This window comes from Mobula birostris, chromosome 22, assembly GCF_030028105.1.
Source record: "Mobula birostris isolate sMobBir1 chromosome 22, sMobBir1.hap1, whole genome shotgun sequence".
Taxonomy (NCBI): Eukaryota; Metazoa; Chordata; class Chondrichthyes; order Myliobatiformes; family Myliobatidae; genus Mobula; species Mobula birostris.
The window spans coordinates 19052655-19078345 of record NC_092391.1 but is presented as its reverse complement, the minus strand read 5'-3'; the positions used below and the strand labels follow the sequence as shown (position 1 = coordinate 19078345).

The window sequence follows — 25691 nt, the reverse complement described above, 5'->3', positions numbered from 1 at the left end:
CATTCCTTTCCTGTCCATATATCTATCCAATTTAATTTTAAACGACAACATTGAACCTGCCTCAACCACTTCTGCTGGAAGCTCGTTCCACACAGCTACCATTCTCTGAGTAAAGAAGTTCCCCCTCATGCTATCCCTAAACTTTTGCCCTTTAGCTCTCAACTCATGTCCTCTTGTTTGAATCTCCCCCACTCTCAATGGAAAAAGCCTATCCACGTCAACTCTATCAATCCCTCTCATAATTTTAAACACCTCTATCAAGTCCCCCCTCAGCCTTCTACGCTCCAAAGAATAAAGACCTAACTTGTTCAACCTTTCTCTGTAACTTAGGAGATGAAACCCTGGCAACATTTTAGTAAACCTCCTCTGTTCTCTCTCAATTTTATTGACATCTTTCCTATAATTTGGTGACCAGAACTGTACACAATACTCCAAATTTGGCCTTACCAATGCCCTATACAATTTCAACATTACATCCCAACTCCTATACTCAGTGCTCTAATTAATAAAGGCCAGCATACCAAAAGCTTTCTTCACCACCCTATCCACATGAGATTCCACCTTCAGGGAACTATGCACCATTATTCCTAGATCCCTCTGTTCTACAGCATTCTTCAATGCCCTACCATTTACCATGTATGTCCTATTTTGATTAGTCCTACCAAAATGTAGCACTTTAGTCCTACAAAAGTAGTGAAACAAGTCCCACCCACCAATACACACACGCAATCCTCCAACCCCAGGACAGGTCGTCTTTGGCCTCCAGCTCCAGTGGACTCGTGGATTCGCAGACGCTGGCCCCCAGCTTCCCCAGTGGACTTGCAGAGATTGATAGACCTGGGCCTTGACTTCTGGACCTCATATTTGATGCAGACATATTTAATCTGCCCTGATGCTTTGCATATGCAATAATCACCAACAGAGCTCTTGAGACTTAATTGATTATTTTTAATGATTATTCTTGAACTGATTACGGGATTGTAATATTTTCCAGATACTTCAAGTTTTTTTCCTTGCACTAGGTCTTATACATCCGAGCATTTTTTAAAGAGAGGTCTATAGAATATGTGATATAAATTTTAAACATTAAGGGAAATTGAGTATTCCATTATTTAACAATGCTCACTAATTTTAAGTGAAATCATAAATTTTAAACATTTTATTTTTATTGCTTTTATTTGGTGATTTGGACTGACTATTAATGACAAAATGCTGATGTTACCAGCTGAAAGTTAATTGTTTCCAGAATCTTATTTGTAGTAAATTGCCAGTCCTACATTTGTCTTAGTATTTGTGTATTAGGAAAGCAGTTTAGCTGGAATTTAACGTTGGATGATAGATAATTTTATTCAGATTTATTTATCACACGTACATCAAAACATATAGTGAAATGAAAACTATTTCATCAAACATGCTGAGGTGAATCCATTTGCTCGAAAATACAGTTGCAAAGTGGCAGGATGTGTCCAGATCAGGGATGTAAAAAAGGTACTGAATTTCTGCATTAAATAAGTGGAGTTTCTTATGAAATACTTTCCCTTAATGGAATATCAACTCTCAATGGCAAAGTATTTTAATAATGCTTTCCTCCTGCCAGATAGTCTGAGATCAACCACAGAAGCTTTTTGGAAGTGGAAAGTAACTTAGTAACGTAACTGTCATACTTTCTCTATTAAAATAGAGGAGACATGTGCAATTATACAAATTCCTAGCAACTTACTGCTGTCCCATCAAGATAGGCATGTCAACTCCAGAGACTGAAATCTTTAGAGTTAAGGTGACCTTATTCAAAATATTTCAGATCCTAAGGGTATTCTAAGACCCTGAGCTTGGCAGGGTAGATGTTTATATTTTCAGTAGGGAGGAAGTCACAAGCAAAAGGATGTAGCTAGAAAATAAGGACTTGGTATTTAACATTGAGGTCTTCTCTCGGAAGCCAGTGAATTGGTGGAATTCTATGCCCCTGGTGATACTGGGAGCCATATCATTAGATATATTTAAAGGGGAAGTGGATCAATTTTTTAAAGATTGAGGAGTTGAAGATTATGGGAGAAATGTCACTGAAGAAGAGCTGAGGCCAGCATAGATTAACCATGAAATGATTGAATGGTTGGATGGGCTTGAAAGGCCTGGTGGCCTACTCCTGCTTCTATTTTCTTGTGTTCTTGAACCAACAGCATTTTAATGTTTGACCAGTTGAATGGAATATCCAAAGTGAAATCGATGTTGGGGCTTATTCTCGGATACAGTTTTTATAAGGGTAATTTACTTAAGTTTTAAAACATCTGATTATATGAACAGTTTTATTGATAGCTGTATAAGGCTGGTTGCTGAAGTGTTTTCTAGATTTTTGCACCTTTTTAACATTGGCTGCTCTTTGTTGCTTTCTACTAGAACAGTCTGAGATATTCAATCCATGCTGATTTGTTAGAATCTACAAGTTACTGTGTAGAAGTCTATTGCTAGATATATACTGTAGCTCCAGGTCCCTACAATTAGAATATTTGTTATATGAACGAAATCCCTAATGTTACCCTGTGTGTTTTCATTTTCAAATTCTTTGCATATAGCTGGGCTTTTTCTTTTAATGGTTAGTACTCCATTCCAGTTAAAACTTTAAGTATTGTGAAATGTACATTTTGCTTTGGATGGGCCATAAGTGGAATCTATATGCATGTTGTGATTGATTTTTGTTCATTGAATTTTATTTATATAATCCTGACCCTGCTTTTTTTTTAAAAGAACCATTATTTGGTTGTAATTTTTCATAGGGGAAAAATAAGCCTTTTGTAAAGACAAATAAACATGCCTTGTACTCACTGAATTCCATTAGCATTTTTTTGGTATTCTAACCAATTTTTCATGGGCAAATTTATAAGATACTAGTTAATAGGACTAGATAATTTCCCTTCTGTCATTCACTGATCTCTGTGATAAGAATAAAATACTTCTGAAACAGTTCAATATTCACAAGAATGTCACAATCAATATCTTTGGAAAGTATTGCAGTTCAGATTAATTGCCTTTAAGAAGCAATTATATAATATTTGTTTAGAGTTGGCAATGCTGTGCAAGTTGCACTCAATGTAGCTTTTTTTAATACATATAAAACGCTGGAGGAACTTAGCAGACCAGGCAACATCTATGGAAAAGGGTAAACAGTCAACATTTCGAGCTAAGACCCTTCATGAGTTCTTCCATCATTCTGTGTGCATTGCATTGATTTCTAGCATCTGTATATTTTCTCTTTGTTTGCTGCAGCTGTGTGTCATTATATGCACTTGACAGATGAATGCTTGCATTATAATGATCTTTTTCTCTATTCCAACACCACATTTTCATTTTGTATTGCCCAACTCCATGTGTTCTTCAGAGATCTCTTGGATGAAGCAAAAAATTATCTACTTCTGCCACAGGAGAGACCCCTAATGCAGGGCCCTCGAACTCGACCTCGAAAACCTATTCGATGTGGAGAGGTGCTTTTTGCTGGTAAGGTGAACATGGCAGTTTATTTAAACCGTGGTTTATTGTATCATTAGCCTATTACTAAATACTTCACATTTCTGCGGATTCAACAGTGTTTTCTGTTAATTATGAATCTAACGTCATACTATTAGTCTTTCCCAAAATTACTGTATGTCGTTATAGGGCTTATAAATCTGCCTGCTTTACTAAAACATACTGCAAATCATTAAGCTGGCAGCTAGACATATAAAATTGTCTTTTCAGTTAACAGTTGTTTTCAGCACGCAGTTTAATGTTGGATTGTTAAATGGAGAGATTTTAACCCTTAATCAAGCTAAATAAAGCAGCACCTCTAGCTAACCTAAATTAGAAAATGTTAAAAAAAAACTCAGCAGGCCAGGCAACATCAGTGGAAAGAGAAATAATTTTTATTTATTGAGATACATTGCGGAACAGGCCGCTCTGGTTCTTCCAGCCACGTTACCCAGCAACCCCCAATTTAATCCTAGCCTAATCTCAGGACAATTTACGCTGACCAATTAACCTACCAACTGGTACGTCTTTGGACTGTGGGAGGAAACCACAGCACCCGGAGGAAACCCACACAGTCACAGGGAGAATGTACAAACTCCTTATGGCCAGCATCGGGAAATTAACTGTCAAGGGTCCACAGCTTGACCTATCGAACTTTTCAATCGCTTTCTGTATCTTATTTCTTCCCCATTTCCTAGAAACATCATCTTATTAACAGCAGCTTGATTGGGATGGACAGAGCTTTAGGTACAGCTTCAAGCCAGTGAACACTGAGCCTCTAACATTAGCAAGTGAGATTATGGATGAGCAAAACTGTGTTAAATACAAGAATTTTTTTCATCCTATCTTTTAACGTTTTTTGTCTCTTTTTTATGTAGTTGGTGGTTGGTGCAGTGGTGATGCAATCTCCAGTGTGGAACGCTATGATCCTCAAGCACATGAATGGCGGATGATGGCGTCGATGTCTAAGCGAAGGTGCGGTGTCGGCGTGGCAGTTCTTGATGATCTTTTGTACGCAGTTGGAGGTCATGATGGGTCTTCCTATCTCAATAGTGTAGAAAGGTAAATTTAAAGACTTTTTTTTCCATCAATGGCCTATTTTTGCTTCATGAAAAAGCAGGCGGCACATCTGATTACTGTATGGTCTTGTTGGGGCTAAGTCATACTGATCAGGATCCAGTATTAGCAGTTGATTTTATTGGGTAACATTTGGGATGTGAATTGGCTATTGCTGCCTGGGAAAAGCAGGCAAATATCATTGGGGTGAGGGTAGTGTCATGCTTCAAATTACTATCTTTTAACTAATCTTGGAAGATTAGGTTTATATCCCGGAGGTATTTTTTGTGTAGGCTTGCAAATAAAGATTGGGTGCTTAAAGTGGAAATCAGCAAAATTGCTGCACCTTTAGGGTACTAGGATTATGAATTCAATCTTTCGTTCTGTATGAGAGAGTGATACAACCAAAGGTTTTGATTTATGGGGAAGTTATTAACTAGAGGCAATCAACACAAGATCGTCACCGAAAAATCCAATAGAGAATTTAGAAGGAACTTTTTTTACTCGGGATAGTTCTAGGAACTTGGATTCAATCAATCGAACATTTCTGAATGAGGAAGTACTTGTTGCTTCCATACCAGTCCTGAGCCCTTAGAGAAGGGTACTAGTCATAGTCATAGTCATACTTTATTGATCCCGAGGGAAATTTGGTTTCGTTACAGTTGCACCAACCAAGAACAGAGTATAAATATAGCAATATAAAACCATAAATAATTAAATAATAATATGTAAATTATGCCAGGAAATAAGTCCAGGACCAGCCTATTGGCTCAGGGTGTCTGACCCTCCAAGGGGAGGAGTTGTAAAGTTTGATAGCCACAGGCAGGAATGACTTCCTGTGACGCTCAGAATTGATACAATAAATACTATACAAAAAATTGATACTAGATTGATAGAATAAACTATCACCAATATAGAAACCATTAAATATTAGAAATTAACTTGCATAAGTTGAAGTTGGACCAGATGTACAGATGTTGTTTTATTGTAGCCCTGCATTTACTTCTCCCTGGTTTGCAAAATTAGAGCTGTGTGAATTCCTGGACATCTACTCTATATAAACAATAAAGCATTTCTTTCAAAACAAATTGCTGAGACCTTGTTTTAAATCTATGGATCTAGCACAATCTAATTGAATAGCACAATAGGCGTAATAGGTTGGATAGTCAAGTAATGTTTTGGAAACTTGAATGTTTCCATCATAAAAATGATTTGCTGCTGTCACTGTTAAACTATAGGTTGCACAAAGTTCTCAAAAATGAGAGAAGCAAAAGGATTATCATTCATTTATGAAGTTATGTTATATCTCTAATTTTACTTGCTCACGTTTGCTGCAGTTCTCTAACACACACACACACAAAATGCTGGAGAAACTCAGCAAGTCAGGCGGCATTTATGGAGGGGAATAAACAGTTGATGTTTCAGGCTGAGATCCTTCATCAGGACTGGAAAGCAAAGGGGCAGGCACAAGAATAAGAAGGCTGAGGGATGGCTGGTGAAGTTGGCGGGGGATGAAGTAAGAATGGGGGGGGAATGGAATTAACGCCATTGTGGCAAAGTTTGCTGATGATATGAAGACAGATGGAAGGGTTGGTAGTGCTGAGGAAGCAATGCGATTGCAGCAGGACTTGGACAAATTGGAGGAATGGGCAAAAAAGTGGCAGATGGAATACAGTGTTAGGAATTGTACGATAATGCATTTTGGTAAAAGGAACAATAGTGTGGACTATAATCTAAATGGGGAGAAGGTTCAGACATCAGAGGTGCAGAGGGAGTCCTCATGCAAAACTCCCAGAAGGTTAATATACAGGCTGAGTCTGTGTTAAAGAAGGCAAATGCAATGTTGGCATTTATTTCAAGGGGGATAAAATATGAAAACGAGATAATACCAAACCTCTATAAGACACTAGTCAGGCCGCAGTTTTGGGCCCTATATGGTTACTGGTTACATCCCGACACGCGGGACAGAAGCAAAGTCGCATTGTGTATTCCACGGACCAGCAAATACCGGCCAGTTTAGCGAACAGAGCGGCAGACACCCCTGCTGAAATCCAGAGGAAAACACACAGAGGGGGATCACAAAGCTGAGGAAAGGGGACTGGGTCGAGACAACAGAGACTTTTGGAGAAGAGGAGTTTGGTGGGTAATACCGTTCCGGCTGGCTGGAAGTGCACTGAGAGCAGTAAGCGCAAAGGAGTTGGGTGCTTACTGATCTGGTTAACAACGGATGTTGCAATCCGGGGCATATTACGATCGAGGAACGTGTTTGCAGACTGAATATTGAACTTTTTACTGTTGGACTTCGGCCACATTCCACCGTGATACAACACTTGGCGGCACGGGAGGCCGTTCCTGCCTGTGGCCGTCGAACGTGCAGCTCCTCCCGTGGAGGGTCAGACACCCTGAGCCAATAGACTGGTCCTGGACTTATTTTCCATCTGGCATAGTTTGCATTTTGTTGTTTGATTGTTGGGGGTTTTTTGTATTGCTATATTTATACTCTATTCTTGGTTGGTGCGGCTGTAACGAAACCAAATTTCCCTCGGGATTAATAAAGTATATCTATCTATCTATATTTCAGAAAGGATGTGTTGTCATTGGAGAGAGTCCAGAGGAGGTTCACGAGGGTGATACTGTGAATGAAGGGGTTAACATTTGAGGAGCAGTTAACAGCTTTGGGCCTGTACTCAGCAGAATTTAGAAGAATCCGGGGGGGATCTGATTGAAATCTACCGAATGTTGAAAGGACTAGATAGGGTGGATATGGAAAGGATGTTTCTTATGATGGGGGTATCCAGAACTAGACAGCACAGCCTCAAAATAGTGGGATGACCTTTCAGAACGGAGGTAAGGAGGAATTTTTTTAGCCAGAGGGTAGTGAATTTGTGGAATACTGTGCCATACTGTGGTGGAGGCCAAGTCCATGGGTATATTTAAGGCAGAAGATGATAGTTTCCTGATCGGTCAGAGCATCAAATGGCAAGAAGGCAGGTGTATGGGGTTGAGTGAAGTCTGGGATCAGTCATGCTGGAATGGTGGAGCAGACTTGATGGGCTGAATGGCTTAATATGCTCATGTGTCTTGCGTGTTGTGGGTTGGGGGTTACCCAGACCTCTATTGCCATGATGAGGCCAGACTCGGGTTGGAGGAACGGCACGTCATATTCTGCCTGTGCAGTCTCCAGCCTATTAGATTTCTTCTTCTTCAGCCCATTTGTGGAATGTGGATTTCATTAGCTGGGCCAGTATTGATGGTCATTGTGAACTCTAACCATTGCAGTTATTCAGTGCTGTTTGATGAGGTGTCATGGGATTTAATTTGAGCCATGTGAAATGAAAGACCCTCTGTTTCTAAATCTGAACGATATATAATTTGTAGGGAAACCTGTGGGTGGTGATGTTGCAGGATTGGGAAGTGGTGTCATAGTCTAAGTCGGGTCGAATGCGCTGGGGGGGTTGGGGGTGGTGGTTGTGAAGCAGTGGAGGAAGTAAGAAGGATATCAATTAAGCAGGATGCTTTATCTTGAATGGTGTCTAGCTTGGGTACGGTTGGAGCTGCACTCGTCTTGGCAAGGAAGTGAGTGTGCCGTCAATCTCTTGATTGTGCCTTACAGAGAGTAACTATTGTCCCCTTCCATACTAGTTGAGAAAGTAATGAGAAATGAGACACTTATCAAGGTTAATTGCACAAGGCTGTTCGTAGACCTGTGCACTGGCTGGAAGGATTGAAAGTGAAGTAAACTTTGTAATTAGTTTAGAGCAGGAGTTCCCAACATTTTTTATGTTATGGACCCCTACCATTAACTGAAGGGTCTATGGACCTCAGGGTGAGGACCCCTGCTTTAGAGCAATAATGCAGAAAATATAGTTTGATGTTGTGGTGTCTTGTAACAATCATATTGAAATAGAAGCCATCTACGAACCCTTAAGATCCAGAAAAACAAGAGCCAATAGGGTTCAGAAGTCAACTGAAGTGGTACCCAATCAGGACGGAGGCTAGCAAACGGGGGACCTATATAAACGCAAGCACTCCCAGAGAGAGATACCAACAACTGTGCACTGAGGATGTCACCTCGACTGGTGATGAAACGTCTGCAAGCTAATTGCCAAGCTCGGCAAACACTGCAACATCAAATGCTTCAACCTGAGCTTCCAATATTCACCACCATCCTAGGAAATGTGGTGGCTGAGCTTCCTTCCATTGGAGGGAAGTGCTCATTCTCTTGCACTGACTGTTGCACAGCTGGAGTTCTCAGTGATTAACTGAGAAGACTTTGTCCATCAAAGACTTTGTGTGTTGTTCAGACAAGCAGTAGCAACCATGAGAAATTTCACATAGTTATTTGTACATGGTCTTGGCAGAAATGTGCTTGCTTCATGTGCCGTGCATAAGCATTTTCTACTTACTTCAAAATTAATGTTGCTGCTAATGAAAAAGCACATAATAGCCGCCAAGGAGCAAGCAAAAGGAATCAGGTTTTGTGAGTGGGAAGAGGAGTGCTGCGGTCAGAAGGCAATGTTCCTTGCAACATTGGGGCTCCCTTCCTGAGCACAAAGTTTCCAGTGGTCAGTTTGGCCGGTTTCACACTTCCAATCCTCAAGGTTGCTACAGATTGTTGGGCTGTATTGTGCAAAGAAGGCACTTGGAGCAGTGCTACTGAGGGGTTTTCCTGTAACACTGAGCCAAAGGCAGCATAAATGATTTGGGGTCTTCCTATAATGATTAGAATACATGTAGCATGTTCAAGGAGATCTAATTATTAGTTATATTCAGACTGGTTCAGAAAAATTCAGTTTGGAAAATAAATATTTAGAAACATAGAAAACCTACAGCACAGTACAGGCCCTTCGGCCCACAATGCTGTGCCGAACATGTCCTTACCTTAGAAATTACTAGGGTTACCCATTTTTCTAAGCTCCACGTACCTATCCAAGAGTCTCTTAAAAGACCCTGTTGTATCCGCCTCCACCACTGTCACCGGCAGCCCATTCCACACACTCACCACTTTCTGTGGGGGAAAAAAAACTTACCCCTGAAATCTCCTCTGTGCCTACTTCCAAGCACCTTAAAACTATGCCCTCTCGTGTTAGCCATTTCAGCCCTGAGAAAAAGCCTCTGACGATCCACACGATCAATGCCTCTCATCATCTTATACACCTCTATCAGGTCACCTCTCGTCCTCTGTTGCTCCAAGGAGAAAAGGCCAATATTTGTTCGGTTATTTACAAAATGAAGGCAAATTTAACTGTTGGTGTAATAACTAAATAGGTAAGGAGAGTAATAACTGGATGTTTTGCCAGGCTTTTTCTTATCCAGCTTTCTCCCTTCTTCACCTCTACCTCTAGAGGTCCATTGTCCAGTCACGTCTATCCTTTTTTGTATGTCTTTAAAATACTGTCTAGCTTGTTTGTGTAATATCTACATTTTTTTCAAAGGAAGATGGATAATTGACAGATTTAATTATGAAAGATTAACTGGCATAGCTGGGGGAAAATGTTGGAATTTTTTCAGCAAGACCTAAGGGGTTTACAAAAAAAAATTCAATGTATGATGTGCAAATTTATGTCTTGTAGCAGATATTCCTTCATTACTTAAGATTTTTAATAAAACTCCTTATCCTTCTATGCTGTAGATGATATTTAAATTTAAATAGTTTATGCTAATGAATTTGTTTTATCTTTAAGAGTAAAATTTGCATTTTTTTCTCCTGTTTGATTCATCCATACTGTTTTGTCTTTCTCAAGTTCACTGTCTGAATGATTAATCAACGATAAGCGCTGCAGTAATGAACTGACAATTTACTTGATTTGCTGTGACGTTCCTTTTGTTTTTGTTTGTCTTTGGATCTGCAAAAAGTACACATGATAGTGTTGTCTAAGTAAATGAAAAATAGGTGAGAACTGTGTCTTTTTATTACATCTTGAAAGCTTTCAGAATAATGTGTTCGAATTTGTGGGTTCTCCTACTAAACCATGTCTCTTCTAATTTGATATTATTTCGGCTGTATTGCAAAGGTATGACCCCAAGACAAACCAGTGGAGTAGTGATGTAGCTCCAACAAGCACGTGTAGAACCAGTGTTGGGGTAGCCGTGCTGGGAGGATACCTATATGCTGTTGGAGGACAAGATGGAGTGTCCTGCCTTAACATTGTCGAAAGGTAATGTTTTCATCTAATTGCCTATTCAATGACTAAAGTCTTGGTGCTGCCTAAAGGGTGCATGAACCATTCCATTCTCTTTCTTAATTGAGGATTTCTGACCATTCAGCAGGGTAGATTTAATTACACGTACTGGGACAACTGGGAGAAGGATCTGAGGGGACTGATTACAAATGGGGCTCTGCCTCACGGGAGAGAATAAACGGCCGCACCTACCAAGCTCCTTTTGATGTCATAAACTGAATAAAGTATTTGGTGAGGGGAGACTTAAAATGCAAAGTTGGTAACAAGCTGCCCTGCACTGGACCTTCGTAATATGCTGAAGATGATTCTAGACAATGCTGCATTTGGAAAAGACTACTGTTAGAAATAGTCACCTGACGGTTGGATTCAGGAACACTTTTTTTTCCCAGTGGCCTAGTTACTACACTTATTGAGTTCCAAACAGTGGCTGAATCTCTAAAGGTGTAAATGGTGATGTTAAATTAGTTGTAGTATCTTCAGGAGGTGGCAAAATGTGCTTGTGTATGACCACCTTTGGCTTCTTGGCACAACAGTGAGTCTTGTAAGGTTGAAACCTTACTTCCGTTATTGCCCGTTTGCCCACTCATGAGAAAGATGGTAAGGTTCAGTTTTCTTGTGGTTTCTTTGGTTTGAAAGTGAGTCACTCATGACAGGAAATTGGAACTGAGTCTTTCTCTGGCAATCCAATATTGGTTTGCAGTATCACAGAGCAGTGTCTTGTTTCAGTGATTTCTACTATCTAAATCAGGCTCTAGCTTAGTGCACATTAGGATTCATCCAGTTAGATAGCTTGCTCCATGCAGTGAGCAGTAGAAAAAAGCACCTTCTCTACCTGGAGTATCATGAGCCATGGTGCACCTTGGAAAGGAAATACTGGCTTTTATATACATTGATATGAATTTAGCAGAACAGTCCTTGAACACTGAGCAGAAAGAGTTAAGCAAAGTAGATACTTATTCCTTGGGATTGAAATGGTTTCTTTAAGTTATTATAGGGAATTGATAGAATGAATATTGAGAAACTACTTCTTCTGGGTTAGGGAAAAAAGGACTAGGGACAGAGTTCTGGAATTAAAATAAGGCCTTTTGAGAGTGAAATTAAGAAATATCACTACCTATGAAAGGTAAAAGTTTGGAATTCTCTTCTGCAAATATCATTTGACATTAAAAAATTAATTTTAAAATTTGCAATGATAAGTCTTTGTTATCACCAAAGGTATCTGGTTGAAGAAGGCCATATGAAGTTAGATTGCAGATCAGCCACGATCCCAATGAATAGTGTAACAGGTCTGTATGGATAAATGTGATAATTCTACAATATGAAGAAGCTGGCTGGACAACTAACAGTAACTTTTTCAGCATTGTTGATCTCTGTATCCTGTTAAATTCTTACAACATCCTTGCCAACTTTTACCCAGATCCTGAGTGATTAGATAAGGAGATTTTTTTTTAAAGATTTCTTTTATTTGGGCAAAATTACAACAAAAAAACATAGATATTCTTTAAAACAGACTGAAAGGGTGTAGGCTGAAGCTACAGCTTATTACGCCTACCCCTCTTACTTATACAACGACATATTTGGCATCAATCATCACATCAAAGCAAAAAATTTCATAATCTTTTAACACAAAATCCAATTCCAAGTATCATTTATTTACATTACTCCCATTCATTTTAAATCATGTATTTTATATTTGTTCATTAAATTATTTTAAAATAATTTTTAAACTTGTTAAGTGTGGTGCATATTTTTAAATTCTCACTACAACTGTTCCATAGATTCACCCCTCTGACTGAAATACAATGATTTTTTTTACATTTGTTCTTATCCTTTGTTTCTGAAATACTGTATACATGTTCCTCTCAAATCATGTTGACTTTCTCTCATTTTAAGCAACCTTTGGCCACTTTGTGATGATGTGCACTAGTGAGAGGACAAACTGAACACCATGGATTTCATTGTTGTGCCTGATACTATTCTGTGGTAAACCCATTGTGAATTTTCTGTTTAAATTAAATATACATATATGACGCAAGAGATTCTGCAGATGCTGGAAATCTAGAGCAACACACACAAAATGCTGGAGGAACTCAGCAGGTCAGGCAGCATCTGTGGAAAAGAATGAACAGTCAACATTTGGGGCTGGGTCCCTTCAGGACTGGAAAGGAAGGGGGAAGATGTCAGAATAAGAAGGTAGGGAAGTGGAAGGAAGTCAAGTTAGAAGATATAACATATATGACATATTTTTAGAAAACAGACATCAGAATTTCTTCCAAGGGTTCAAGCTTGTGGCTCAGTCACACATACAAGGAGAGAACCAACTTGTATCATTTCATGCAACACACATCAAAGTTGCTGGTGAACGCAGCAGGCCAGGCAGCATCTCTAGGAAGAGGTACAGTCGACGTTTCAGGCCGAGACCCTTCATCAGGACTCGTTGTTTGTATCATTTCATTATATCATAGCATTATTTCTATAAAGGATATAACTTCCAAGCTTGGAGAGAGGAAACAAGTTAAGGCCATGTGCCTGATATCTATCCTGTGAGCATTACTGAATTTCCTTTGTTGGAATAAATTGGACTTGATCATTATATTCTTTACACCCACATACTTGGCAGCACTTAGTCTAGACTCAAGTAAAAAATGAACACAAAGACTGCCAGAAGGCTAGTGGAAATCTAGGAAAAAAAACGTTCAGAAGGTGAAACAATTGGTAGAAAATGCAGTCGCAGAAGAAGACGACTTGTTGGACTTGATACGCTGAGATTTATAGAGGAAATCTGATTTGTAGCACACTTATCTTACCAGGTTTGATCCTAAGGAAAATAAATGGATGAGAGTAGCACCTATGAGTACTCGTCGTCTCGGGGTAGCTGTGGCAGTTCTTGGTGGACATCTTTATGCTACAGGGGGCTCTGATGGAACATCTCCATTGAATACAGGTAATGTTATTGGGAATGGATTCCTTCTAAAGCCAGTGAACAGTTGTCATTGTGCATTAGACTGGTCCAAGCATCTGTAGAAGTAGCAGAAGAATAGTGCATTGTTCTAAAGCCAATGTCGACAGGCTCTGGTAGGCAATGAAGATGGAAAAGGAACATTTTCCCTACAAAGATCAGGAAGAACATACCTTAAGTTCCTTTCAGATACCTGCAACTGGTATCTGAAAGGAACTTAATTGTTCATCCTTGCTGTGTGGGTAATGGCCTTAAATAACTGTTAACTTGTTTTATTCAGATTGTAAATGGTGTAAATTGAACGGAAAAATAGTATAATACTAGTAAACGAGGAATTCAAGGGGTGTTGATCTGATCACATGTTCATGCTTCAACGGGTGATATTAAAATGTTGCATAAGTTTTGAGCATTTTATCCTGATTTAGTTCATTTCACGTCACATGTCTATGAATTCTAAGATAATGTTATAAGCCTGTAAATGTATTGGAAAAGTGATATGACCTTAAGTAACCAAAGTCTAAGATTCTTAATATGCAACTTCAGCGAACCATTTCCATTCATACAGCTTATATAGAAACATAGAAACATAGAAAATAGGTGCAGGAGTAGGCCATTCGACCCTATGAGCCTGCACCGCCATTTATTATGATCATGGCTGATCATCCAACTCAGAACCCTGCCCCAGCCTTCCCTCCATACCCCCTGACCCCCGTAGCCACAAGGGCCATATCTAACTCCCTCTTAAATATAGCCAATGAACTGGCCTCAACTGTTTCCTGTGGCAGAGAATTCCACAGATTCACCACTCTCTGTGTGAAGAAGTTTTTCCTAATCTCGGTCCTAAAAGGCTTCCCCTCTATCCTCAAACTGTGGCCCCTCGTTCTGGACTTCCCCAACATCGGAAACAATCTTCCTGCATCTAGCCTGTCCAATCCCTTTAGGATTTTATACGTTTCAATCAGATCCCCCCTCAATCTTCTAAATTCCAATGAGTACAAGCCCAGTTCATCCAGTCTTTCTTCATATGAAAGTCCTGCCATCCTAGGAATCAATCTGGTGAACCTTCTTTGTACTCCCTCTATGGCAAGGATGTCTTTCCTCAGATTAGGGGACCAAAACTGCACACGATACTCCAGGTGTGGTCTCACCAAGGCCTTGTACAACTGTAGTAGTACCTCCCTGTTCCTGTACTCGAATCCTCTCGCTATAAATGCCAGCATACCATTCGCCTTTTTCACCGCCTGCTGTACCTGCATGCCCGCTTGTCTCGTCAGTTTTTTTGAATAAAGTGAACATTATCTGGGGCAGCACTGTAGCTTTACAGCATCAACAATCACCAATCAGGATTCAATTCTCGCCACTGCCTGTAAGGAGTTTGTATGTTCTTCCCATGCCATGTGGATTTTCTCCCAGAACTTCGGTTTCCTCTCACGTTCCAAAGGTGTACGGTTAGTGCTGGTGAATCGCGGGCGTGCTATACTTGGCAAAACAGTGTGGAGTAGGCCCTTTGAGTCACACTACTCCAGCGACCGTACAATCCCGATTTTACCCTAACCTAATCACAGGACAATTTACCAGTTAATCTACCCAGTATGTCTTTGGATTGGAAGGAAACTGGAGCACCCGGGCAAAACCCACTCATTCCACGGGGAGGACGTACAGAGACTCCTTACAGACAGCGCTGGAATTAAACTCCGAGCTCTGCAACGTCCTAAGCTGTAATAGCGTCGTGCAAAAAAACTACATTACCTTGGCGTGGTGACTCCTGTGGGCTGCCGCTAGGATAATCCTCATTGATATGATTTGATGCAAGCTACGCATTTCACTGGGTGTTTCAATGTTTCGATGCACATGTGACCAAGTTTTTTGTTAGTTTAAATTTTTGCACCTTACTATGAGAGTGAGAAAACAAGAATAGAAGCGTCACAACAGTCCAGCCAAAATACGCAGCTTTTTTCTGTTTTTACTTCAAAGTTCAGGCATTCAAAGAATACTCTGGAAGTATAGGTTGTCTTCTGTACTTCAGATTAGACACAGCGTGAATCTAGACTTGATCCAATATCTTTTGACACTTATTCAACTCCTATACCAACTTTTGTTGGTTCAGTGGTAATTCTTGCTAAACTCATGGGAGGTTTAGAGCTATGGTGTTGGATCCACCTATACTTGGGTTGCGATACCCAGTCTCATTTCATGTCTAGTTTCCCTCTCACTGGTACAGATGGTCTTGGACAGGTTTCTGGTCCTCTGGTCCTGACAATGAATTGGTAGTGAGCCTCCAAGAAGCTGCATCCTTAGGCTCTACATTTCTTTGAATTCCGCAGTCCCCAAAATAAGTAATTTTTCTTCACAGGTAAGGATATAGGAAAATGAAACTCAGGAGCATAATTAAGCCATTCAGCCCATCAAGTCTGCTCCTCCATTTGATCACGGCTGATTTACTTTCCCTTTCAACCCCATTCTCTAGCCTTCTCCCCATAACTTTTGAGGCTTTTACTAATCAAGATCCTATCAACCTGTGGAGGAGTCAATATCGTGGTCTACTGCCAGAAAAAGAACTTGAGAACAAAAGGAAACCACAGGATTATTTTCTCTGGGCATCCCAAAACACGGTCTGAAGTTTTTTGAAACCTGTTGATAAGTTCATAGAGCCTGTTTTAGATGGATTTTAGAACCAGATCTTATAGTTAAAGAAATGCGATGTTAATAGATTTGTAGAGGGATATGGAAATCTACACAATTTGGTACGTTTAGACTGAGTCAGAGGAAGTTGTATAGAAACCAGCTTTGGTCGGTGAGACGTGAGGAAGGAGATGAGTTATGGAAGGAGTGGAGGGAGAAGCGTTAGACCAAGAGATCACAACTTTTTTAATGTCATGGACCTCTACCATTAACTGAGGAGTCTGTGGACCCCAGCCTTAGACAGAGAGCTACTGCCTAAATAAATTATGTAAACTCAGGGAAACCTCAGACTTTTCAGTGTAGAAATTGACAGTATGCCTTAGACAGCATGAAAGACCTTGCAGCTGTGTGGAGTCTCAACAACCTCTGCTTAAATAGAATGCTTTGGGTAATGGGAATGGGTGTAAAACTGTTTTTCCCCTATTTGATGAGGTCAAAGCTGATCTGTGATTCAACACTGTATATCTTTTATTCAGAATCCCTCACAATATTTAAAATAAATAGAAGCCATTATTCTCAAATTTTCAATTGACTGATGGTGCTATAATCGATGGTTTGCAGAAGATAGTTCCAGAATTCCACCTCCAGCTGTGGGAAGAAGTCTTTCTTGCCTGCTCCTGAAAGACAAGGCTTGGGTTTTCCAACCTGCAGAAACAATTTCTTTCCAACACATGAAGTTCCCCTTAATGTCTTGAAATGAAATCAAGTCACATTTTAATCTATTAAACTCTAAAGCACACTTTAGTTTATCAGAGGAAGTCATCTTGAAAGTTGTAATTTAATACCAGTTATCTTTCCTTGTACTTCCTCCCTCTGTTATACTTTTATATCTTTCAGGATATTTCTCATGTGCCTGGAATTGCTTAAACTACTCTAGTCCAACCTCTTGTAAAACTTCTGTGCTGATCCTAGTCCTCTATATATAAAGCCAGCCTTTGATGAGATTATTTTCTTGTTTGAATAGTTTTTTTAATATATAGCGGAAAAGCAACTGGCATCTTTGCGAATACCTAGGGCAAACCTTAAGTAATGTGCAACTGAAAAAAAATTAAAATTATGTGAGCTACCAAACAAAAATATACACAAAGCCTGTTTTGCTCATTTACTGCACTGACATTGTTGTTTGGGTTCATGTACTTTCCAGTTGAACGTTTCATTCCTCAGGAGAACCGTTGGTCTCCTTGTCCACCTATGGGAACAAGACGGAAACATCTTGGCTGTGCTGTCTTCCAGGACATGATCTACGCAGTGGGAGGACGTGATGACACAACAGAGCTCAGCAGTGCTGAGCGATACAACCTTCGGACCAGTCAATGGTCTCCAGTGGTTGCTATGACTTCCAGACGCAGTGGAGTAAGTGAATACTAAAATTGTGTGTAAGTGTTAGAATTGAGACTGAACATTGGAAAGTAACTGCCATTAATCCAAGCAACGTCCTCTGTCTAACCTGATTTGTTCATCTGTTCACTATTTTGGTATTATACAATATTTGATGAGGTATGGACCATGTATCCAAATCTCACTAAATCTAGTTAAGACCATAAGATATAGGAGCAGAAGAGGGCCAGTCGGCCCATTGAGTCTGCTCTGCCATTCAATCATGGCTGATCCAATTCTTCCAGTCATCCCTGCTCCCCTGCCTTCTCCTCATACCCTTTGATGCCGTCTGTCTCTGCCTTAAATGCACCTAATGACTTGGCCTCCACAGCCACTCATGGCAACAAATTCCACAGATTTACCACCCTCTGAATAAAGTAATTTTTTGGCATCTCTGTTCTAAATGGACATCCTTCAATCCTGAAGTCATGCCTTCTCGTCCTAGGCTCCCCTACCATGGGAAATAACTTTTCCATATCTAATCTGTTCAGGCCTTTTGATATTCAGAATGTTTCTATGAGATCCCCCCTCATTCTCCTGAACTCCAGGGAATACAGCCCAAGAGCTGCCGGACGTTCCTCATACAGTAACCCTTTCATTCCTGGAATCATTCTCATGAATCTTCTCTGAACCCTCTCCGATGTCAGTATATCCTTTCTAAAATATGGAGCCCAAAACTGCACACAGTACTCCAAGTGTGGTCTCACGAGTACCTTATAGAGCCTCAACATCACATCTCTGCTCTTATATTCTATACCTTTAGAAATGAATACCTTCTTCACCACCAACTCAACCTGGTGGTTAACCTTTAGGGTATCCTGCACAATGACTCCCAAGTTCCTTTGCATCTCAGCATTTTGAATTTTCTCTCCATCTAAATAGTCTGCCCATTTATTTCTTCCACCGAAGTGCATGACCATACACTTCCAACGTTATATTTCACTTGCCACTTCTCTGCCCATTCCCCTAAACTATCTAAGTCTCTCTGCAGGCTCTGTTTCCTCAACACTACCTGTTCCTCCATCTACCTTTGTATCATCTGCAAATTTAGCCACAAATCTATTAATCTCATAGTCCAAATCATTAACATACATTGTAAAAAGCAGCGGTCCCAAAACCGACCCCTGTGGAACTCCACTGGTAACTGGCAGCCAACCAGAATAGGATCTCTTTATTCCCACTCTGTTTTCTGCCGACCAGCCAATACTCCACCTATGCTAGTAACTTCCTTCCAATTCCATGGGTTCTTATCTTGCGAAGCAGCCTCCTGTCCAGTGCCTTGTCAAAGGTCTTCTGAAAATCTAAATACACCACATCCATTACATCTCCTTTGTCTACCCTGCTTGTAATTTCCTCAAAATTTCTATCACTATCTACAATGAAACATTCACCTATACATTTTTGTCCTTGAGGCTTGAATATTCCAACAACCTGCTAGCTTCTTTTGTTCTGCCCACCACATACTTGAGATCAAAAAAAGCTGCTGTCCACACTATAGCTCACATCAGGGTTCTACTCATAATCTCACCCCATTTTCCAGTTCCTTGTCCAGTTTCCTCTAGCCCTTTATACCTCTGAGATAATTGCATTCTCTCATATTGACCATCTACCATTAAGGCATTTGGCAGCTGAAGGTCCTAGAAGTCCACCTCCCAACTCTCTGCCTTATTGCCTCTTTCCTCCACTCAGAACAGGGGTGGGGGGTGAGGGGGTAGCTTTGGTCATTGTGCTCTTTTACAAGTCTTTATAATTGAAGTTATTGTTGACCTGTGGTGCACTAGGCAGAATAACTTGATTCTAATGAGAAGGTAAGTTTTAGATTTACAGAAGGGTGGCTTCCTTCCTGTGACGCCTTGCTGATGGTGTCAGCATAATGAACAAATTGTTTGCACTAGCACGGTGAACACTGACACTTTTGAAAAAGGTACTTCAAAAGCATGCACCTCAGGTTTGGATTAGACTAACTTTGTCACACGTACATCAAAACACACAGTGAAATGCATCATGCGTGTCAAATTGATTGTGCTGGCCAGGATGCAAGTGGTGCCACACTTCCAGCAGCAACTGAACACATCCACAATTTACTAACCCTACTGGTACATCGTCGTAATGGGGGAGGAAACTGGAGCACCGGAATGCATCAGTGCAATTACAGGGAGAACGTACAAACTCCCTACAGACAGCAGCAGAAATCAAACCCCGCTCTTAGAGCTGCGGCTGTGAAACGTTGCGCTGACTGTTATGCTACCGTGACACTTCAGCTTGGGTGAAATATAGAATGTTAATTACCCACCAGGTAACAGAATTTGTTTCTATAAAAGTTGCCAAATTCTGGTACACTACAGTACCTGCATTGAGCAAATTGATATACAAAAGCACACACTTGCAAGATACCATAGTGTTATCCAAGTGGGTTTTATCAGAAATGATAAGGTAAATGCTGATGTTTCTGACAATTAAGTGTCTTGTTTACTCCTCCATACAGGTTGGGCTTGCCGTTGTAAATGGACTTCTGATGGCTGTCGGCGGCTTTGATGGCACGACCTATTTAAAAACCGTTGAAGTGTTTGACCCCGATGCAAACACATGGAGGTATAAACAAATCTTATCGAGTCATAGAACACTACAGCTTAGAATCAGAGCCTTCTGTCCATCCAGTCTGTGCTAAACTGATATTCTGCCTAATCCCTTGACCCACACATTGTCCATGGCTCTGTGTCATCCATGTACTTATCCAAACTTCCCTTAAATGCTGAAATCACTTCTGCTGGCAGTTCCTTCCACTATCTTCTGGCTCCCCTAAAAAATATTTCACCCTTAACCTTGGCAAGACAAGAATGAGAGGGCACAGGGCAAAGGTGGTGGTTGGTGAGAGCATAGAATGAACTGCTAATGGATTTGATCTTAATTGCAGCTGATTTCATCCAATATAGCATGGTTACTGTTCTATATATAAAATGGCTGGGATTTCACATGATACAGAAGTGAGAGGTATTCTGCTTTTGAAAATGCCACTTGAAGTACTACTTGTTACATCCAAGAGGTCAGATGCTGTTTAGCCTGATAAGCCTTCAGCTGATACAGCCATTATGGTAAACAGAAAACAATAAATGGGGTTGATACCTTGTTGTAAGAGCAAGGAAACCCATATCCCAATTAACACGGCTTGAAGTGGCAGCTTCTTGCAGAAGAACTCAAATTCAGAAAAGGAGGTCAGGATGTCTACATACTTATAGAGTGTGAAGCCATCTTGCTCACTTAATTCCATTAAAATATCAAACCACCTTGCATGCCTTATAGTTTAAACAAACCCAATGCAAGTTCTGGATTGTGTTAGTTTAATTGCTGAACCTATGAGACAGATTACCACCTTTTGCATATCTTAATTTGGTGGGGGAGTGGGGTGGGAACCAGAGTGAAGGGACTCAAGACAGGATGGATGGCTAAAAAAGCAAAGATAGCATGCAGTCAGACCGTCAGGATAGGGAAAAAAAACTGCAGCCAGCAGCACGAGTACCAGTGCATTAAGGATGCAGCATCAAAGGTGGTAACAAGTACAGTACTTGGTGTTATATCTCAATGCAGGAGTACAAGATTATCTTGTTGCACTATTACAGATTGTCAGGCATAATGTTGCAGCCATTACTGAGTCATAGCTAAAGGACGATTGTAGTTGGGAGCTGAATGTCCAAGGTTGCACATTGCATTGGAGGGACAGGAAGGTCAGCAGAAGGGGGGGGGGGGGTGCATGGCTCTGCTGGTAAAAAGAATGGCATCAAGTCAGTAGAAAGATGTGACATAGGATTGGAGGATGGTGAATCCTTGGGGGTCGAGCTAAGAAACTGCAAGAACCCCGATGGCAGTTATTAACAGGCCTCCCAACAGAGCTGGGATATGGACCATAGATTACAACAGGAGATGGAAAAGGCATGTCAAAAGGGCAATGTTTATGGTGGTCGTGGGAGATTGAGAAAAATCAGGTTGGTAATGGATCTCATGAGATTGCTTTTTAAGAGCAGTTTGTTGTTGACTCTACTAGGGGATCAGCTATTCTGGATTGAGTGTTGTGTAATGAACTGGAGGCAATTAGGGAACTTGAGGCAAAAGAACCCCTAGGAGACAGCGATCACAATACAATTGAGTTCAACTTGAAATTTGATCAGGAGAAAGTAAGTCTGGCATATTTCAGTGGAGTAAAGGAAATGACAGTGGTATGGGAGAAGAGTTAGCCAAAGTGAATTGGAAGGAGATGCTGGCAGCAATGACAACAGAGCAGCAGTGGTGAGTGGTTCTGGGAAAAATGAGAAAGGTGCAGGATAGATATATTCCAAAAACAAAGAAATACTCAAATGGCAAAATAGTACAACCATGGCTGACAAAGGAAGTCAAAGCTAATGGAAAAGCAAAAGAGGGGGCATACAAAGCAAAAATTAGTGGGAAGACAGGATATCAAAGCTTTTTCTAAGTATTTAAAAAATATTAAGAGCTGTGAGTGGATATAGGACCGCTAGAAAATGAAGCTGGAGAAATAATAGCAGAGGTCAGAAATGGCTGATGAACTGAGTACTTTGCACCAGTCTTCACTGTGGAAGACACTAGCAGTGTGCCAGGTGTTGAAGAGGGAGGGAAGAGAAGTGAGTGCAGTTACTGTTACAAGGGAGAAAAGTCTTTCAGCTTTTTGAGCACCAAGGGTACACAAGTCACCCGGAGCAGATCAACTGCAGCCCAAGGTTCTGAAAGAGGTAGTGGTAGAGATTGTGGAAGCATTAGAAATTATCTTCCAAAAATCATTGGACTCTGGCATGGTGCCAGAGAACTGGAAAATTGCAAATGTCACTCCACTCTAAGGAAAAGAACAGCAGAAATGAAATTTTAGACCAGTTAGCCTGACCTGAGGTTGGGAAGCTGTTGGAGTCAATTGTCAAGGAGGAGGTTACGGAGTACAGGACAGGATAGGATATGAAGTCAGCATGGTTTCCGAGGGAAAATCTTGCCTGACAAACCTATTGAAATTCTTTGAGTAGATTACACATAGGTTAGATAAAAGGATGCAGTGGATGTTTGGACATTCAGAAGGCCTTTGACAAGGTGCCCTACATGAGGCTGCTTACCAAGTTAAGAGTCCATGGTATTACAGGAAAGTTACTGGCACAGTTAGAGCATTGGCTGATTGGTAGGAGGCAGTGAGTGGGAATAAAATGATCCTTTTCTGGTTAGCTGCTAGTGACAAGTGGTGTACTGCAGGGGTTAGTGTTGGGACTGCTTCTTATGCTACATCAATGATTTAGATGATGGAATAGATGGCTTTATTGCCAAGTGTGCAGATAATACAAAGATTGATGGAGGGGGCAGGTAGTGTTGAGGAAACAGGCTGCAGAAGGACTTGGATTAGGAAAATGGGCAAGAGTGGCAAATGAAATACAATGTTGGACAATGCATGGTCATGCACTATGGTAGTAGAAATAAATGGGGAGAAAATCCAGGAATCTGAGATGCAAAAGGACTTGGGAGTCCTCATGCAGAACACCCTAAAGGTTAATTTGCAGGTCAAGGCAGTGGTGAGGAAGGCAAATGCAATGTTAGCATTCTTTTCAAGAGGTCTAGAATACAAGAGTAGGGATGCAATGCTTTATAAGGCACTTGTGAGGCCTCAGCTTGAGAATTGTGAACAGGTTTGGGCTCCTCTAAGAAAAGATGTGCTGACATTGGTGAGAGTTCAGGAGGTTCACAAGGATGATTCTGGGAATGAAAGGATTATCATACAAGGAGTGTTTGATGGCTCTGGGTCTGTACTCGCTGGAATTCAGAAGGATTGGGGGGGTTGGGGGAGAACAATCTCATTGAAACCTTTCAAATGTTGAAAGGCCTAGACAGAGTAGATGTGGAAAGGATGTTTCCCATGGTGGGAGAGTCTAGGACAAAAGGGCACATCCTTAGGATAGAGGGGTGTCTATTTAAAACAGATGCAGAGATACTTTTAGCCAGAGGGTGGTGAATTTATTACCACAGGCAGCTGTGGAGGCCAGGTCATTGGGCACATTTAAGGCAGAGCTTGATAGGTTCTTGATTGGACATGGCATCAAAAGTTACAGGGAGAAGGCTGGGGAGTGGGTCTGAGTGGTAAAAAGGATCAGCCATGATTAAATGGTGGAGCAGACTCAATGGGCCAAATGGCCTAATTCTGCTCCTATGTCTTATGGTCTTAATTTAACACCTACTCCTCCAGACAAAGAAACTAAATCAACAAATCCACTGCCCATTTGAAGTGCTATAGAAAATGAAATGTTATTGAGACAATGTAAAGACCTATTTTTTCTCCACCTACTCATTGCATGTTGGATCAAACACTGTCCCAATTTCAGATTATTCGGAAGTATGAACTACAGACGCCTTGGTGGTGGGGTTGGAGTGGTGAAAATGACACAATGCGAGTCCCACATTTGGTGAACTGACACTTCCCAAAGGATTGGTATGCATGTTGTTACCATTCATCACCAGGCACTGGACTGTCCATTTAAATGCCATCTGCTGGAAGAGTACCTGCTGGAACAAGTTGGGTATGAAGCAAACTTGTACATTTTAATGTTTCTATGGGCATTTCATTTCTATTTGTAATAGGAATAAGTAGAGGCATCCGATTAATCTTAGAGAAATGAAACCAGTGGCCTTAAATTAATCAACTCTTAAAGATGCTCAATTTATAAGCTTTTGAAATAACATCATGGCAGTTGAACGCCTTATAACCAGCACAGTTTATGCAGCTCGCAAAGAAAATAATAGCTGAATGCTCTTTATAGGCAAAGGTTAACAGCACAACATTGAGAAAGGCACAGGAAAGTCAGTATAATCCAGGGAGCACTGTGCTTTGGACAAAAGTTTGCATTAAAATCAAGTTGGTGATTCTAATAAGCATTACAAATCTATTAAAATACTATTATGCAGTACATCCAACTCATTGAATACAAGCAAATGTGCAAGCTTGCACTAGGAGAAATAAAGCAAGACAGGATTGTGTTAAACTTTGCCAGTCCACTTTTATATTTGAGCTTTAATGCAGCTGTCATGCCTAACTCAATTTATTTTCCCCCCTGGAGGTCAAATAAGTGAGGGTTGCATTAAAAGAGCACGACTGGCTAGATAAACGTACGGTCGGATTTCCACAAGTTAACCAAAACCAAGAATTCGGTTATCCTGTGCAATGTTAAACTTTCAGTTTCAATCACAAGTGCTTTAGATTTTATGCACAAGTTTAGTCCTGAGACAATGGTATAGTGTCTTTACAGCTGGTAACTAAAACTTGCACTACTTTTAAATATCTTCATGCAACTGTTTCTTCAAGCTTTAACAGCTGCAAGTTACTACCTCAGCTGTAGAGCTAAGTAGTGAAATCTCCACATATCATTGTAGCTCCAAGACAAGACTATTAGTTTAATTTTGGGAACCAATTCCAGGGCTAATGCACTTCACTTCCCATTAAGTTGTAGCATTTCCATTGTACCCCTACATGAAGTATCCATTAAATTTAATTGAATGCTACTACTATTGTAATGGATTAATGACCCAGATGCTTAATTGAAACATTGTAAGAGATGTTTGCGGTTGTACATTTAAGACTTGTACAGTATTTAAATAAAATAGACCAGACATGTTGAAAACCAGTTTTGGAATAACTGAACCCTTGTTTGACAAACACTTGAACCTCAAGCTTATTACTCAATTGATTCACAATTTTATTTCAACAACCAGTTTTACAATACTGGAGGTTTGAGCTTCAGAAATGAGTATTGAAAATAATCAGAACAAGGCAATATCGCTTTTAGCCCTTAAAGCACAGCAGTTTGCTCTAGCAAAGTTCCAGAAACAGCTATTTCCCTCAAAACATTCAAGTAATCCAGTAGAATACCCTTTCACAAACTTAATTTATTTATTTATTTATA

At 40.4% G+C, this 25691-nt stretch overlaps 1 protein-coding gene across 1 annotated transcript in view; it reads left to right on the top strand.

Annotated features, from left to right (window-relative positions):
- The window catches only part of LOC140186218 (kelch-like protein 20), a 40298-nt gene extending 14891 nt beyond the window's left edge, over window positions 1-25407 (top strand). Inside the window, exons 5-11 of the mRNA XM_072240210.1 lie at window positions 3374-3489; window positions 4377-4560; window positions 10569-10712; window positions 13547-13680; window positions 17522-17730; window positions 20240-20346; window positions 24117-25407. Of these exons, the coding sequence (XP_072096311.1) occupies window positions 3374-3489; window positions 4377-4560; window positions 10569-10712; window positions 13547-13680; window positions 17522-17730; window positions 20240-20346; window positions 24117-24201 (979 nt within the window). The 3' untranslated portion in view covers window positions 24202-25407. The remainder of the gene's footprint in view (window positions 1-3373; window positions 3490-4376; window positions 4561-10568; window positions 10713-13546; window positions 13681-17521; window positions 17731-20239; window positions 20347-24116) is intronic.
- Window positions 25408-25691: the final 284 nt, after the last annotated feature.